General features: G+C 47.2%; 1 protein-coding gene across 2 annotated transcripts in view; it reads left to right on the plus strand.

The window, feature by feature from the left end:
* The window catches only part of RASL10B (RAS like family 10 member B), an 865262-nt gene that overhangs the window by 465876 nt on the left and 381486 nt on the right, over positions 1-17900 (plus strand). The window contains exon 4 of one of the 2 annotated variants that reach the window (XM_078679618.1): positions 612-2234. The exons of the other annotated variant lie outside the window; for it this stretch is intronic. Coding sequence (XP_078535744.1) covers positions 612-882 — 271 coding nt within the window. The 3' untranslated portion in view covers positions 883-2234. Of the gene's footprint in view, positions 1-611; positions 2235-17900 lie in introns of those variants that run through there. 2 annotated transcript variants of the gene reach the window in all.

Here is a 17900-nt window from a genome sequence, read left to right on the forward strand (position 1 = left end):
TCTGTCATTATCTGTTGCATCCACTCCCTCCCATTTTATCTGTATTGCCCTTGAGCATTTTATCAATCTTGTATTGCTTCACCTTGTCTTTCTCTCTGCATCGCAAATCCTCCTTCGTTTTTTATATCTTTCTTTTATCTTTCTTGTTGTATTATTGCTCCCTCTGGCCACAAATCACTCTTGCCACGCTTTTTTTATCCATCCATTGATGTCAGCAACGTTCTTTTATATTTCACATCAACCATGGCTACCCCTAATGCCTTGCTCTTCTCTCTGTCCCTTTCTTCTTGTTCACCTACTTCAACCTATTTATCTCTCTCAAAATAAATTGTTTCGTCTACTCATAACATTCATCATTAAAATATACTCCAATATACTTTTTCATATTCAAACTCTTCCCCCTCCATCCCATTATTTTCTCTGTCTGCTTAATCTTTGTCCACTTTCACATCTTCTTTACATTTCGCACCCACTTTTCATCCATCTTTTACTGGTTACTAATCTTCTCATGCTTTTTATTTCTCTCTCAAATTGCTTTCTTTTTTCTCCTTTTCAATTATTTTTCATATTTTGCATGATCTATGCCCCGCTGCATCTTTCTGTAATACCAGGGTTATTGGAACCACAGAAACTCCCATCATCATCGTGGGCAACAAGCGAGACCTGCAGAAGGGCCGTGTGATCCCTCGATGGAACGTATCCAACCTGGTGAAGAAAACCTGGAAATGCGGCTACATCGAGTGCTCGGCCAAGTACAACTGGCACATACTGCTGCTCTTCAGTGAACTGCTCAAGAGTGTTGGCTGTGCTCGCTGCAAGCATGTACACACAGCCATCCGCTTTCAGGGGGCACTACGCCGCAACCGATGCACTGTTATGTGAGGAGGGGCCACAGTGACCCCACAGAATGGAGGCTATCTATCTTTCCTTGCCCACTCCGCCTCCAAAGACTGAAATTTGCGCTGTAAAATGGGGGAGTGGCAAATGGAAAGGAACTGAAGTAATATGGGGAACAACTCTTGTCAAGGTGGAACCTCATGTGGCTTCTATGGAAAAACTTACCACAACCAGCTCTGGCAGGACAAGGCTGAGTAATGAGCGGGCATGTCCCACTCCATCATGGTGGGTTGTGGATTATTTTTCTGTGGTTCACCATTTGACTCTAGTCCACTTTATGCAGAAAGATGTATGAAGGAGTGCCGACAACGCGATTCAAATTGAGAAACCTAATTTTTTTACAAATTTATTTTGGGGGCACGAATCTTATTTAGAACAAGAAAATCCAAGACAAGCTTGTGTGCATGGTTGGCATGAGAAAGAATATGGAAAATGTCATAAACAGTAAAGAACTTGAATAGAAGATGGTACACGCATTTCTAATGTCTGAAACAATGAAGTGACAACATGCTACTTTAGTTGTTGCCCAAGTTTATCATTAATAGTTATGTTGACAACCAATCTGGTTCCCGTCCTCACTTATTCAAAGCATCTCATCACAGTCCAACACTATTTCTGTGTTGGTATGAGGTGTCTCCCTCTGTCACATAGACCAGGAAATGCGATGGTCAGTTCAGGAAAATGTAGAGATGAACTGACAATAGTCGTCAGGAAAGTCACCCGTTCTTTGGTGGGTTTTGTAAAATGATTTTTTATTTCACAGTACCTGACAGGAATGAGGTAAGCAATAACTTGTGAGGAGAGAGAGGTATGGTGGCATATTTGGAGGCACGTACTGGGTATAAATGTTTTCTCTACATTAACACTTGGCAACTCCTGGGCGTTTTTATGTTGACTGTACATTTTCAATTCGAATATCTTTCTTCTCAATGTTTTACTTCTCTCTGTCTTTGTTTCTCTTTTTTTTAACAAATCTGTTTTCCCCCTCGTCGTCCCCCATTTTCCTTCACCCATTTCATTTATTTTTGTACTTACCTTTTTTCCTTCTGGAGTGACCACCCATGCTCTTTTTTTCTGTTCCCTTTCCTTCTATGTTTTTAACTGTTCCCACAGCCTCTTTTGGATCTGTATTGTTTTTTTTGCCTCCCCTTTGTAGTCATTAGTATGACCCCCACCCATTGATACTCTTTCTTCACTTTTCCCCCATGTTCTGTCATGTTTTCAGGATCCCTTCCTATCATATATTTCACAGTTTTTGGACTTTTTCTGAATATCGAGTTTTTGCACATTTTTAAGTAATAAATTGAAAAGGAAAAAAAGACGTTTTGAGGTATTACCTTGTTGGCTAGGAACAATAATGAATATTTCCTCATGAAACCAGGATGAGTGAAAATATTTAATATATTAATAACAAACAATCTTACTGGGTAATTTAGGAATGTGTATCTGCTATATTCCCCCAAAGTCTCTGCTTTTCAATTGGATTAATACTTAATTGCTCTCCAATCCTATTGAAGTTATACTGAACAAATCCCCCTGCTTAGGCACTCCATTTACATCCGCTTACAGGACTTATAGTAGTTCAAAAAATGTAGAGCCCATTATCAAATATCTCCTCTCTTACGTAGACTCAAAAATTAGGCAAAAGACCCATACACTATTATTATTTGCTTCTTCAATATAGAGCATTTTTTACTGCTAATAATGGAACAGTGATAGATTATCTGGTTTGGTTTGTGTAGAACACGACCTGCCATTCCTATGGCAAACGTTAGCCTCAAGATGTAAACTCTAATACAGTGATACTCTGAAGCAAGTACTTCGGTCATTGACTCTCACTTAGTTGAACTGTTCCCACTGCCATATACTTTCATTCTTCAAATCTTTAAAAAGGTATCTAACTAATCCAAAGTTTATGTCTGCAAACAGCATAACCCATCCAAATCCTGCTCATTAAAGATGAGCAGGCCAGCTATGTATATTCCACCCAAAACCTTTCTCCTTTAAACCCAACTAAAGGCAGCCCAATTAATTCTAAACCTAGATACAGATTATTTTAATTTACCTTCATTAATGCTATCTAAAACAATTTAAATAACCCAACACAAATTAAGCCAATTTCTCGCTGCACTAAGCTATTAAATTAAACTGTTCTAAAGTTCACATTTCTCAATTTGCAAAATGGCAATCCTGATCACTACCACCTAAGCTACACTAAACATTGTCAGGCCTAAAAATAGACATATATTTTATTGTCCTGAAATTTATTTGATAGGTTTCCAACAGAAACCTATTCTCATTGAACCAGCATCTACTTAAAACCATATCAACTCAAGTCATTACTCCTAAGCAAGCTAGACTTGTTTGCTAAGTACTTTCTGAGGATGGTGCAAAAAGATTAAAATTGTCACATTCTGTAAAATGCCAAGGAAGGTTGTCTGTGGGGTGGAAGTTTGATTTTCAGACATACCACCATTTCAGCAACTACGTTTTTACTGTTATTAGTGTGACCTATTTCTCACAGGAATCTACAGAAATACTCTTTGGTTTCTGATCAAATCTCAGCCTTGCTTAAGAGTTTCACCTACCCCATCATCAGCTAAGGCTTGCCGTTTCGTTCCATTAGCATTACAGTGAGCCTAGCCATCAATACAAAAAGTTCAGCTGTTTTTTGTAAGTCCATATCACAGATAATACATAATCTTTCTGGTCACAGAAATGTCAGTTAAGATGATGATGTCCAGCAACCCACACTTCAGTTACCTGTGCTCGACTAGTGGTACTTGACTAGGATTCGGCGCCACAGAGGAAAATTCACCTGATAGTTTATGGTCCCTGTTTTTACAATATAAGTACGGTGCTATAAGGAGAAGAGAACCACATACCCTCTTCTAGTTTGGCAAGAGCCACAAGATACTTAATACTCCTTAGCACACGTTGGGTATTTACAGTTTGTTTCAACGGTATACTTGTGTTTCCACCATTCATCAATCATACAATCACAAAAAGAATTTTTTCAGTTCCTCTTCATTCAGGGTTGTCGTTTGTTGTTATTTTATTTCCGGAGATGTTACAGCCGACACGTGTTTCGTCATTATGGGGATGTAACCCACGACTTTTTCAAGGCTATTCTCCTGAATATTGTTCTGCCGTATCTGAGGCGCAGTGTTTACTTCTCTGTTTTGGCGCCAAAACAGAGAAGTAAACACTGCGCATCAGATACGGCAGTGGGGACGGACGTCTGATCGATAAAATCACAGCGGAAAAGCTGTCTATGCTGATAACCGAGATTCTGGTCACAACTGGGTTTAAATCGCCTATAACGTACGAGGTCCCCAAACAGAACCCCCTTGAGGGTTGGAATTATCACCTCATCAAAAAAAGAACAATATTCAGGAGAATAGCCTTGAAAAAGTCGTGGGTTACATCCCCATAACGACGAAACACGTGTCGGCTGTAACATCTCCGGAAATAAAATAACAACAAACGACAACCCTGAATGAAGAGGAACTGAAAAAATTCTTTTTGTGATTGTATGATTGATGAATGGTGGAAACACAAGTATACTGTTGAAACTGTAAATACCTAACGTGTGCTAAGGAGTATTAAACACACTTCAGTTAGATTGAAGAACTTTTATTGAGGCGGCGGTAAGACACAAAATAAATGTACCAGTGTCAGAGTCTCAAAACGTCATCAAAACGTATCTCCTGTGAGCGGGAGGGCGGAGCGAGGAGACCGCGCGACTCGCTACTTAACTCGATGTGCTAGCGGACGCACAGCATACCACTGGTAAGGCTGCTGCTGCTGGACGCTGCGATATAACGCCAATTACCATACTCTAAGATCGCCTATTTGCACAATACCCCTGCTGAATTTTAACCTTGCCTATTTGCACATTGTTTATGATTCTGCCACACTTGTATCACGTTTTTAAAAAACAGTCCGTTTCTGTGTTTTTAATTGGTAAAAGGAAGGCAGCAAATTAGGCTGCTTCTTCCTACCGTGTCTTCTGGCTGCCGATTCCTGAGCTCTGGTCCACCGCGGCTGAGTGCCGATTGAGTGGAGAGCAAACAGGAAGTAAGCAGACCAATCACGGTGTATCTCCTGTGAGCGGGAGGGCGGAGCCAGGAGCCAGCGCTTCTCGGTACTTAACTCGATGTGCCAAAGGACACGCAGCGGGCGCGCCGAAGGCAAGCCCGTCTGCGACCGGCCGGGGCCAGGGGCCAGAACCCCTGTTGGTGGCACTCCAGCTCCACACATGGCCATTAGGTATTCACGTAATGAGCTGCTGGCATATGCACACAACTCATGTAACAACGTCGCACAGTGTGTTTCAGCTTGCCCCGGACTCTCACATGGCCCAATTTTCTGCCGCGCTTGCAAATGGTCAAGCATGGGACAATATCAGTCAGGCAGCAGGGATACTCGTGATCACCCGAAACTGCTCTGCCTATATTTTAACGCTAGATCCCTCTCTAAGCATGCCATCGATATTTGGGACCTCTTGAACGAAAAGAAACCTGATTTGGTTTTTATAACCGAAACTTGGCTGAATGATGCAAATTCTCCAGATCTGGCCAATGCATTACCCAGTAATTATAAAATCATTAAACAAGACAGAGTTGGAAGCAGGGGAGGGGTAGTGGCTATCATATTTAAAGACTATCTGACTTGTTTTCCGATGCAAGCAATCTCTTGCAACGAACATCAAATTCTCCCCTTCCAACTACTCCATGAAGGCCTCATTATCCTAGCAGGAGCAGTAATTTACAACCCCCCAGGCCACTAAGTCAACCTCAGCACTAAATTACTTACTCAACTCCTTCCAACCTGCCTAAAATATAAAAACTATTTGGTTATTGGAGATTTCAACATACACTATGAGAAAAAAGACAATCCAGCTGTCTCTCAACTGGAGTGTGACATGCAGATTCTCAATCTTAAACAGTGGATAGAAGGACCAACCCATATAGCTGGTCATACGCTTGACCTACTCTTTTCCAACATTGAAGCTACAGACATTCATGAGATCAAGCCACTACTCTGGACAGATCATTCTCTCATAGTCTTCACGCTGGGCATATCTGCCAAACCAACTAAACCCAGGGAACTCCATCAAACCGAGCGTGGAGGTTTGTCACTGAATCCACTTTCGCAACACACTTCCTAGGCGCTAAAATAGAGATCTCAGTTGACACCACAGTATGTACAGATGCAGCCACCCTTAAAACAGAGATTCACCGAACACTGGATAAACTGGCCCCTATTCGGAAATCTCGGAAACGGCCCCATACGGAAAAATGGTATACCCCACAACTTAAAAGTCTTAAAAGGGACTGTCAGAAATTTGAACATCAATGGAGGCTGTACAAAAATGAAGTAAACAAATTAAGATATAAGTCCAAACTTAGATCCTATAATCTCGCCATAAAAACCACAAAACAAACGTACTATTCCCTGCATATCAACTAGAGCTGCAACTCGGCTAAAGAACTTTTTAGAATTGTTAAAGAACTCAGCAAGCCGTCTAGAATGGCCCAAAGTCTAACCACCTCAGTAGAGGCCTGCGACAGAATCAGTGGATTCTTCACTGAAAAAATAAGCAAGATCTACACCACTTTCAGTTCCCATAGTAAAATTAATACAATAAATAAGGTTCTTTTACCTCCCCATCCGGAAGCTATGGGTAACTTTACCCCCGTCACAGACAACGAGCTCCTGAAGGCAATGAGCACAGTGAAATCTGGGTCCCCGTTAGACCCCTGTCCCCACTTCATTTTCGCGCAGATTGCCCCCACGCTTTGCTCATTGATTACTCAGCTCTTCAACAAATCCCTAAGAACTGCCATCTTTCCCGATATATGGAAATATGCCTCAGTAATCCCCCTCCTAGAAAAAGCAGGAACGGAATTCCTCAATCCTGAAAATTATCGTCCCATTTCCCAGCTCCCCTACCTTTTCAAGGTCATAGAGAAACTGGTAAATGGGCAGCTGACCAAGTATTTGGAACCAAATCATCTTCTCGATCCATCTCAGACTGGATTCAGAGTAAACAGCAGCACTGAGGCAACGCTGCTGGCAGTGTCGGACAGTATCAGATTATGCACTGACCAAGGAGGGACAGTCGCTCTGATATTGTTGGACCTGTCGGCAGCGTTCGACACGGTCTCTCATGATAGCCTGATAAATATCCTTTACGGAAAAGGGATCCATTCTAACGCACTGAGCTGGCTACGCTCATTCTTAAGCAACCGAACACAATCAGTGCATCTCGGTCAATTTCAATCTAAACCCAGCCCATTGGTTGTGGTGTCCCGCAGGGGGCATCACTAAGTCCCACCCTATTCAATGTCTATATTTCATCATTGGCTAAAATTGGTAGGAAGTGGGGCATTGGCATCTGCTCCTATGCGGATGACACGCAACTAATGGTGGCCCTGGACGAAAAACCTGACATTAATAAATCAAAGCTACACAACTGTCTCTCTGAGATGGCCCAATGGATGCACACACACTGCTTAAAGCTGAATGCAGAAAAATCGGAAATCCTACTGTTTGGTGGTGCCAAATGAGTGTGGCATGCTACCTGGTGGCCACCCACTCTAGGCAATGCACCAAGCCCTAAACAACACACAAAAAACCTGGGCATCATTATGGATGACGCCCTGACCATGAAGGAACATGTGCGGTCGGTCCCTCTGTGGCAAAGGTTTTTCTACCTTGAAACTTCTGGCCAGACTTTTTCCCTGGATACCACTGGACTGCAGACGATCTGTGACGCAAGCCTTGCTGGTCAGTCTGTTGGACTATGGGAATGCACTATTTGTAGGCATGAATGAGCACCTATTTACACGACTACAGGTGCTGCAAAATGCAGCTGCAAAACTTGTCTGCAATAAGGGGAAGTTTGACCCTGCCTCAACTTGTTTGAAGAAACTGCATTGGTTATCAATGCGCCAAAGGGCAGTATTCAAACTACTTAGCCATGCTCACAAAGCTCTTCACAAAACAGGCCCCAGAGTACTTCAGGAGAAGATTGAATTCTATTTTCCCACAAGGAATTTGCGGTCGCTTCAATCAGCCCTTGCCAGAACAAGGCGTATTAATAAAGTAAGGACAGGAGGACGATCATTCTCCTATTTAGCAGCCAAGAGGTGGAATGAGCTCCCCCAGGACCTACGACTCACCCCTAACTACCTCCAATTTCGGAAAAAAATGAAAACACATCTATTCCCTAAACTCTAAGCAACAGCCCTGCAGAATTATCAGCAAATTTGGTTGTCAGCGCCTGGATATCCCCTGGGATGAGTGTTGCGCTCTACAAATAACATAAAATAAATAAAAAATAAATAAAGTTCCAGTAGCAAAAAAAAAACACAAACTAGGTCACAATGAAACATAAACTGATACCAGGTTGAAGCTGGCCCTCTTACCACACACTGCCTGTTTTTTAAACTATTTCTCTAATCTTAATTGGTCAATGTCCTTTGAAACTTCTCGTAAACTCAGTCATTAAAGTCATTCACCAGTTACTGAAACCGCTGCACCAGTGCCTACAACAGATTTCCAACTAAAGACAGAACAACTGTTATCTCAGCTGTTTTGTATTTGAGATGGACTAAGCCATTATAGTCTGTCAATGTCACCCTCATAACTTGCCAAGTTCCAGAAACCTCAACTTTTGCCACAAGACACCAGTCTGGAGAGAAACCATACCGAGTATTCATGACAACATTGAAGATATTCCACTTGGTCAAAAAACGTTTATGAATCTCTCCTACCTTTGTTTGACAGACATTCCTCAAATAACAAACAGACCACACAAACCCTCACCTGCTTGGTAAGTCACTGGCTCGGTAAGTCACAGGCTCAGTTGGCCTGCGAATGCAGCTGTTGTCTTACTATTATGAAGCGTAGCCTCCAGATATTATAAGAAAGACAGAGAAGCACCTTACGTCTCAAAAGACTTCAAACATCCACTTCAAATACCCACCCATTAATCTTGACCTACACTGCATCCCCAGGCCAGTGTCAATGTTCCCAACGGCTGTTCCGGTCCTTGAGTTTCATTGAGTACATCAATCAAAAAATCAATCAATTTAGTAAGCACTTTATTAGACGGGGTTTACAGGGTATACAGCCTTTACAACTAAACTTTTACAACGAACTACCATTACAACGCAACTTTTACAACGCAAACCATTACAACGCATAGCGCTGGGGGGCGCTCTAGGATAGGGAATAGGTTTAATGTACTATCCAACACCTTCCCTACTATCCACGGGGACTGGAGTTGGAATAGTAAATTAAACTATTCACTATCCAGCGCCCAAAAGCATTATGCGTTGTAATGGTATGCGTTGTAAAACTTGCGATGTAAAGGTAGGCGTTGTAAAAGCATGCGTTGTAACGTCATACATCCGGTTTACAGTATCCCCAGTCTAGCACACTTCATTCAATAGATTTGTTGGTTATTCAGTTTAGGGAAACTCCTGGTTCTGAGAAGTCAGGGTCACTCCAGAATACATGGTATTTAAGGTACTATTCAAAAGTAATAGATGACAGGTTACCAGACAGTAAGAGTAATTAGGTATTCCAAGCTCCACTCGCACCAAGGGCTAGTGCACTCATAGGCGGGTGCTTTCCATGGTGGTGCCCCACATACACATGAATGGTACAGCAACTTCCCTTTCTTCGCAAAAGAAGTCAAGCCCTCCACTGGGATGGCGTGTAAGATCTTTATTCAGCCGTCAGCAGCCTTCGACAGACGCGTTTCAGATTACCCTTCGTCAGTGTCAACTGTACACACTGCGAGGACGCCATTTAAACTATTTTACGTCACCTTCCTAACACACTCGATGACGACTAGGAGACTTAACAAAATGCAAATAAGAGGAAGGCCATCTTAGCATGGTGAATTCATGTAGATTTGCATAAGGCCAGAGTTTAAAAATGCCACAAATCTGTCCCTGACACAGTTTATACAATACAATATTCAAGAGGATATATTTACATATGTCACAATATTGTTTACATGCCTGTAATGTCATAATTCCAGCCGTATATCGGCGTATATAAAATGTTTATGAAGGCGGGTTCATAAGGGAATAAACACAATTTGACCGTAAATCGGAATAGCGCTGATATTACCCTTAGAGCTGCACCCGATGCAAGATAATACGGGTTGAAACGCTTGATGGACGTATTGCCACGTGACCCAACAGCCGCAGATAATTAGGTATTCCATGCATATTTTTGGTTACATCTTTAGTACTTTTATGTGACTGGAACAATGAAAAGTCTACTTGTTTCTGGGTACCTAAATATACAAGTGAATGGTATTGGCAAAAGCAGGCAAATGCACGGGTTCAACCAATGGATGGAGGTAACAACTGGAGAGTGAAGCACTTTTGATGTAGCTATGTTCTAGTATCAGCCTAAGTTTGCAGTTGCAATACTTTAAACCAGTAACACTGAAATTTGTCATTGGCTTTGTACACTGACCTGCAGCTCTCATGCTACCACACTTTGAGCTTTTCCTAGCAGACAATGCGTTATAGAAAACGTGGTTTTGTGACATAAACACATTTCCACCATAACATAGTTTGGAACCGCTATTTTGGCGCGATATAGCAACTGAACACCAGACTAAAGAGGGCAGTCAACTTTCCCAACCATTGTAGTTTGGGCGGTTCAGTCTTGCCTGTTGAATTAAAACAGGAATACTGGTTCCAGAAATCATCAGATAATATCAGGTGAACACCCAGCTGAATTTGGTACTTTAACCCATATGTCATTCTCCCTTTATCTCTGAGGTGCAGGAACTACTCAAAACTTCCCACCTACCTTATGGATCTGCTTCTTTCTGCTCTGAATTACAATCACGACAATGAAGTTAATACACTTTATTGTACTGTTCATATAGTTTACTTGAATGCACTTTATATTTCCAGGTATACTTCAGTTTGTTCACACCTAAAACATCCATTGTTTGCACTTACTTACCGGGGGGAAAGTTACTTTTTATGGTACTGTACCTTGGCATTCTGTCAATAACTCTTCATGCTACATGTCTTATAGCCACGTTGTTATCCACCCAGGTGTCTGCAGAAGCCTGTACCTGCTCTCCAAAAACTGACTGAAATAATAAACTCTAACTCTCATTTCTTTTGCATCTTCAGGTATGTGCTCTTTTCTTTTGCTGTGAAATTCTTCCACATACTGCCAGCGGGCCCTGGACCAGGGAAGGGGTTACAGGCAGTCACAGAAGAAATAATGTCCAGCTCACTCTCCCTCAACCACATTTCAGTCCAATAGGGTGATCTGAGTCTTTTCCCAGTGGAAGAACATTTGATTGGGAGCTTACTGGGCTGGCAAACAAAATAATTGACGTTCTTTGGCTGAATTATTGCTTACAACCCCTCACCTCCGCCTCCTGTTAAGATAGGGATTACAACTCATTCTTAGTAGAGGAGAGCTTGGAGTAGGCTCAGGGGTCTGGGATTGAGTATTCCGCTCTACTTCGAAGGCAGACATATTGTAGAATGCTGCCGCAGTGTATGGACCTATACTACTCGGAGAGTAGTCTTTGTTTGATGAATATTGTTTATAAACCAGCTATTAGAGGCATTTGGTGACCGCCATTGTGAATGAATTCATGCGAAGAATTAGCTCCCCATTAGCGCCTTTAGATAGGGGTTAGTGATGGTTGCTGATCCTTGCTTAGTATTAAAATTCACTTATTTGTGTGGAATGAAAATTTGCCTAGCCTTCGTGCTGGTAAGTTTCAATTCTATTAAGGACTCGGAGGCGAAGATTATGCCTTCTTCCTTCGCTTTTATTCTTTACAGCAGCAACATCGAACAATAACAAAACTACATTTCCCATGAACACTTGGGAAAACAAAGAGTCTTATCGGGAGTCCTTCGTCTGTTTCCGCACTCTGACCAGCTCCCATAATGCACCCCTGCTGTTTCCTCTTCCTCTTTCTTCGCACAAAGCACATGTTGTTTAGTTTTCACGCATCCTGTTTGGGACCGTAGTTTCCTGCAAAAGAGGCAGTGTCAGAGGTAGAACCTCAACCAACAGAACATGTCGCATAGAGAGCTAACAGTGCAGTACATCATCACTCATAACTAAGCTGAAAAAGCACATGAATGATTTACTTATAGTCTTACGGGTCCACTTCTTGGAAGTCATTGGGAGGGATAATCCTTGCCTCCGAGTCTTTAATAGAATTGAAACTTAGCAGCAAGAAGGCTAGACACATTTTCATTCTATGGCAGGACCGGAGGCTTCGGATTATGCCAGTCCAAAGCTTGTCGACAACTAGCCTTGCCACCTCCAACACCGGCTTAAAATAAAACCTCTTAAAGGTGGAATCTGGGGGGGCGTGGCTTGCGAGGCGATGTGAGCGGACGTGCACTGACGGGGCTCCCGCTGCCATCGGCCTGTATATATGCTATTTAAGCGGATTCGGGGGGTCCTGCACTCACCCCCGGACTGCTTGCAGGTGTGGATACGCGGTGTGACAGCGCCCGGCTGGCGGCCCGTCCGAGCGGCGGCTGAAAGGAGGGCATCGGGGAAGCCGGGCTGAACTCCGTCAGCGGCGCCCCGCCATCTTGTGGCCCGGCGGTAACGGCTCCCGCCCCCGATCCCGGAGGGTGTATTCTGGCAGCCGAAAGCTGAAGGGGATATCTGGGTCGCCCTGTCTGGCGGGCCTGGCTGGCAGATGCTTATGATCGCACCTCTGCACCACCTGTGAGACGCTGACGGGAAGAGGCGGCTGCGCCCGTTTGTGAGTCCCGGGAGGGAGACCCGTCATCTTGCTGTGCTCCGGACCCGGCGGCGGTGCTTTGGCCGCCTGGGCCTACCTGCGGTGGGGGCGACATTCCTCCCTGTGCAGTGGAGTGGAGGGGAGGTGTCCTGGCGAGAGGCCCCCGGTGGTATCCCCGCTGGGTGCGCTGTGGCATTGGAGGAGTCCTGGGTTTGCAGCGCCCGCCATTTTGTGAGCTGCGGACCGCAAATTGGGAGCTGAGAGGGCCCGTGGCGGACGGAGGGCCTGGAGGATTGCCTGCAGAGTGAGTGGCGCCTTGGCAAAGCGGCAAAGGGGTCTGACCAGCGCTATCTCCTGCATGGACTGTGGAGGCACGTCCCTGGACGAACAGAGCTGTGCTCCGGGCAGGTAACTGGATGAGGCGCATAGCGACGCCCCCCCCGCTGAGCCGCAGCTGAATAGGAGTTGTGGACGGTCGGCTTGCAGGGGGTCCTACGGAGGTGGCTAGGATCCCGAGACACTGAGGTGATCCGCGCTGGTCCAGCGAGTGAGGGTGGGAGAACGGCGGAGCCCACCATTTTGTGCTTGCCGAGGGCCGGCCTTGGGAGGCCCAGATACTGAACTGGGGATTCATCGGATGGTCTGGGTGTGCCCTGCTTATCGCCCTTCCACGGGCCTCTGGGTGCTCTGGTCAGTGCGGTAACTGGAGTGGGCCTTGCATCTCCCTGGCGTTGGCTGGCGTGCTGCCTTGCACTCGAGCGGAGTGTCCCATAGTTACGGTGCAGGTGCGTGGCTGATCCCTATCTTGCGGTGTCCTGACCCGCTCCCCAAGCCGGGGCGCGACTTCTTCGACCTGCCTACTTGGAGGGGTGCTATGACGTGCTCCAATAAAGGAAGTAAGGCGGACCCGGCGGCGGCCCCCAAGGACAACAAAGTAGTGGCCATGTGCGGTAAAGCGGGGGCGCCTGCAGCCGGTGAAGGCCCCTCACGTGTTGCTACGGACTCGCCACCGGTCACTCAAGCATTCATGACCACCTTTATGACTGAGCTGAAACTGGAGATAGGGTCCCTTTGGTCTGAGGTGCATTCCTGTGTGACTGAACTTAGGGAGGAGGTGACGGACCTTGGGACCGAGTGGACGGGCTGGAGAGGACAATGGACACGCGCACGGAGGATCAGGAACTTCTTTGGCAACGCCTGGCGGCCCTCGAGGAGCAAAATATCGAGCTCCAAGTTAAGCAGGAGGACTTGGAGAATAGAAGCCGGCGCAACAACCTTCGCATCCGGGAAATACCGTTAGGAGAGGAAGGGGAAGACATCATGGGCTACGTGGCGCAGCTTCTCCACAAGGTCTGTGGGGTGCGGCTGCCTCACCCCCGACTCTGGATCGGGCGCATCGTGTGGCAGCCCCTGTGGGGAGACAAGGACTTTTGCCGGACATCTTGACCAGAGTCAATTTTTTTACGGAGATGAAGGCAATATGGAAAAGCGCGTGGGCTCAACCGGATCTGCGATATAAGGGCCACAAGATTCAAATCTTCCAAGACTTGGCGCCCAACACCTTGAAGCGGAGGCGAGCATTCCGCCCTGTGACTGAAAAGCCGCGCAGTATGAACATTGCCTACCAGTGGGGTCATCCTTTTGCACTTATATTCCAATGGGAGTCCAAACGCAGAGTCGTGCGCTCCTACACGGAGGCGGCGCAGCTTCTCCGCATGTCGACATCCCCTCCGGCGTGCCCAGCTAGGCCCCCTAACAGGAAGAGGACGCCGGCCGGCCCGGACTGGACCACGGTACAGCGACACCGTCGCTCCCCCCCTGCGGAGGGAAGCTCACACACCCAGGCCAAGCAGGACATTATAGCCCACATTCGGTCTCTTGAAGGGGACAGAGCAGAATCTGAATTATGTCTCGCTTGCTTTTCACCTCCTACTGTGGCGACCCTGCCCTTGCTGACGCTTGACCCTTTGGGTAGCATTGCGGTGGGACCTCTCGCTCCCTACCCCGGCTCCAGGGACATGGGTTGCGGGGGCAGTGGGAGCCCCTCGTCCATTTGTCTTTTGGGACCGCCACAACCCCCATGGTCTGCCCCCTAGGGAGTGACATCCCGGAGAGCGTCCAAACCTGTGGGTGCAGGATGCCCTATAATGGGGTCAGAGACCTTGGGCCCTGTTGGCCGTGCTTGTTATGTTTCGATGACTGGCCTCCTAGGCCACTAGTTCTCTTTTTGTCTCTTCTTTCCTTTGTTTCTCGCTGCTCTCTTTTCTGCTTTCCTTTCCTTCCCGCGGGGGGCTGGGATGGGGGTGTTGGTGTTTGGTGGGGAGTGGATGGCTACGGGTCTTTGCCTGCGGTATGTGTGGTGCGATTGCGATGGCGGTTGTGGGAGTGAAGATGACTCATGCCTACTCCCGGTATGGCTGTGACTGCACCTAGCCCTCTTAAGATTCTGTCCCTCAATGTAAAGGGCCTTAACTCGCCTAATAAGCGTAAGCAGGTATGGCATTACCTCACTCATCAGAACCCTGACATCATACTCCTACAGGAGACTCACCTGCTGCAGGCTGATACTGCGCGCATGGCGCACCCTAGATACCCTCTCCAGTTTTGGGCTGCTACAGACACAAAGACAGCGGGAGTGGCGATATTGTGCAGAGCTGGCATTAGGCGGGGGGAGGGCAGACCCTTTCGGAGTGGCGACTGGCGCTTTCTCAGAGTGGGTGTTGAGGTGGGGCGTCGCTGCCTCACTCTGTGCAACATTTATGCCCCCAACCAGACGGAGGACCGCTACCTCAGAGACCTCTTGAGAGACCACGTGCCGCAGGGTGGATCCTCGCTTATTGTGGGGGGTGATCTAAACCTGGTCTGGACCCCGAAGTTAGACCGGAGCGAGGGTTCATTCAGTGGTGCTGGGGCAATGTCCTCGGAGTTACGCAAGCAGATCGCGGACCTGGGGTTGTTTGACACATGGCGGTACTTTTCTCCAGACAAGCGGGTGTACTCATACTACTCACATGCTCATCGCTCCTACTCTCGCATCGATTATCTGTTTATGTCCCATGATCTCTCCCGCGATGTCATAGGGGTCGAAATGTCTGATATCTCAATTTCTGACCACGCTCATGTAGAATTGCTCATGCAGGACCCAGCGGCCGCCCCCCCCCCCCCCCCCCCCCCCCGGAACGTAAGTGGTTTCTGCCGCCTAGTATCCTGCGGGATGCGGCGGATGTCGAAGACATCCGGGGAGCCATTGTTTCCTACTTTGAGCGTAACGACTTGCCTGAGACGCCCTTTCCGGTGGTCTGGGATGCCTTCAAGGCAACCATACGGGGGCATATTACGTCCCTTTCGATAGCGAGATCGCGAGTGGCATGCGTTTTGGAAGATAAACTGACGGAGGACTTGAAGAAGGCGGAGGCACAGAACCAGGGCGACTCCACCCAGCAGACGAGGAGGCGCTTAGCTAACCTTAGGGGCAACTCAGGATGCTGCGCACCAATAGGGCGGAAACATCCCTGGTGGCCTTAAAACAGAAATTCTTTGAGGGTGGAGATAAGGTGGGGAGGTTACTGGCGAGGAGATTGCGGGCTAAAGCTGCTAAAGCACATATAGCGAACGTGCAGCTGCCGGATGGAACAAGGGTGGCTGCGGCGAGGGATAAGTGCCAGGCTTTCAGGGACTACTATACGTCCCTTTACTCGGAAGAGAAACCACCCCCCGAACTTGTGAGGGAAGTGCTAGAACGATATGGCGGGGCGACGCTGCACCCCCACTTTGCGCAACTTCTGGAGAGTTCGATCTCGCAGGAGGAAATAACCTCAGCTATCCAGGAGCTCCACCTAGGGAAAATGCCGGGACCCGACGGCCTTCCGTTATCCTTCTATCGCATTTTCCAAGTCCAACTAGGGCCCTACCTTCTTCGGTTGTTTAATTCTTTCACTGACGAACAGGGGCCGTCCCCGGACATGGGGTTGGCCGAAATTGCTTTAATACCGAAACCTGGGAAGGACCCCGCACTGTGCTCGTCGTACCGCCCGATAGCCTTATGGAACACCGACTTTAAAATATACACTAAGCTCCTGGCGAGGCGCCTGGACCCTCACATGCCGGGCCTGATCGACCCCGATCAGGTGGGTTTTATTCGCGATCGACAGGGGGCGGACAATGTGCGAAGAGTGGCACACCTTGTGGGCAAGGCCCATCATTGGCAGATCCCGGCTTGCCTTCTCTCCTTAGACGCCGAAAAGGCGTTCGACCGGGTAGATTGGTCCTTTCTCCGCGCGGTCTTCCATAGGATAGGGCTTGGCCCAAAAATGATCACCAGGATTATGGCGCCTTATATTGCGCCACGGGCCAGGATTAGAGTGAATGGGCCGCTCACGGAGCCGTTTACTATAGGGAGGGGAACCAGGCAGGGCTGCCCGCTCTCGCCTTTATTATTTGCCCTGGCAATCGAGCCGCTGGCGGACATGATCCGTCGAGCCCCTGACATCCATGGTATCACGATAGGTGGCCTTGACAATAAGGTGGCACTCTTTGCGGATGATCTCATCCTGACACTTACTAAGCCCCGAGAGTCCCTCCCGGCAGTACACTCCACGCTTTGCCTTTTTGAGCGGGTCTCTGGCCTGAAAATTAACCATAGTAAGTCCTGGGCGCTTAACCTCACCATCCCGAAGACAGAAATTCCCCACCTGGAACGAATAGCCCCCTATAGCTGGACGACACAACACATCCGTTATCTGGGCTTGCAGCTGACACCTTCGCTATCCAGCTGGACACATGCCAACTGGAGGGACTGTCGCCGAGCAGTCCTGGAGGACCTACGGCGATGGAAGCCGCTTATACCGTCTTGGTTGGGTAGACTCAATGCGATAAAGATGTCCATCCTGCCCAAAATCCTATATCTATTTCAATGCCTTCCCACCCCCATCCCACTACATAATATCAGAAGTCTGCAGAGGGACCTAACTAACTTCATCTGGGGGGGGAAGAGGCCTCGCTTCTCGCAGGCAATTCTTCTGGCGCCACGAGACCGGGGAGGACTAGCGTGTCCCAATCTAGTAGAGTACTACTGGGCCGCCCATCTTCGCTTTATAATTGAATGGGGGACTACGGAGAGTGAGAAGGGGTGGCTACATATGGACAGAGCGGTGACTGGCCGGACTATCTGGGATTTGGCTTGGAATCATAGGGCGGGCGTTCCCCGAGTGCCTACATGGCAGTG

The sequence above is a fragment of the Lissotriton helveticus genome, chromosome 3_1 (assembly GCF_964261635.1).
Source record: "Lissotriton helveticus chromosome 3_1, aLisHel1.1, whole genome shotgun sequence".
Taxonomy (NCBI): Eukaryota; Metazoa; Chordata; class Amphibia; order Caudata; family Salamandridae; genus Lissotriton; species Lissotriton helveticus.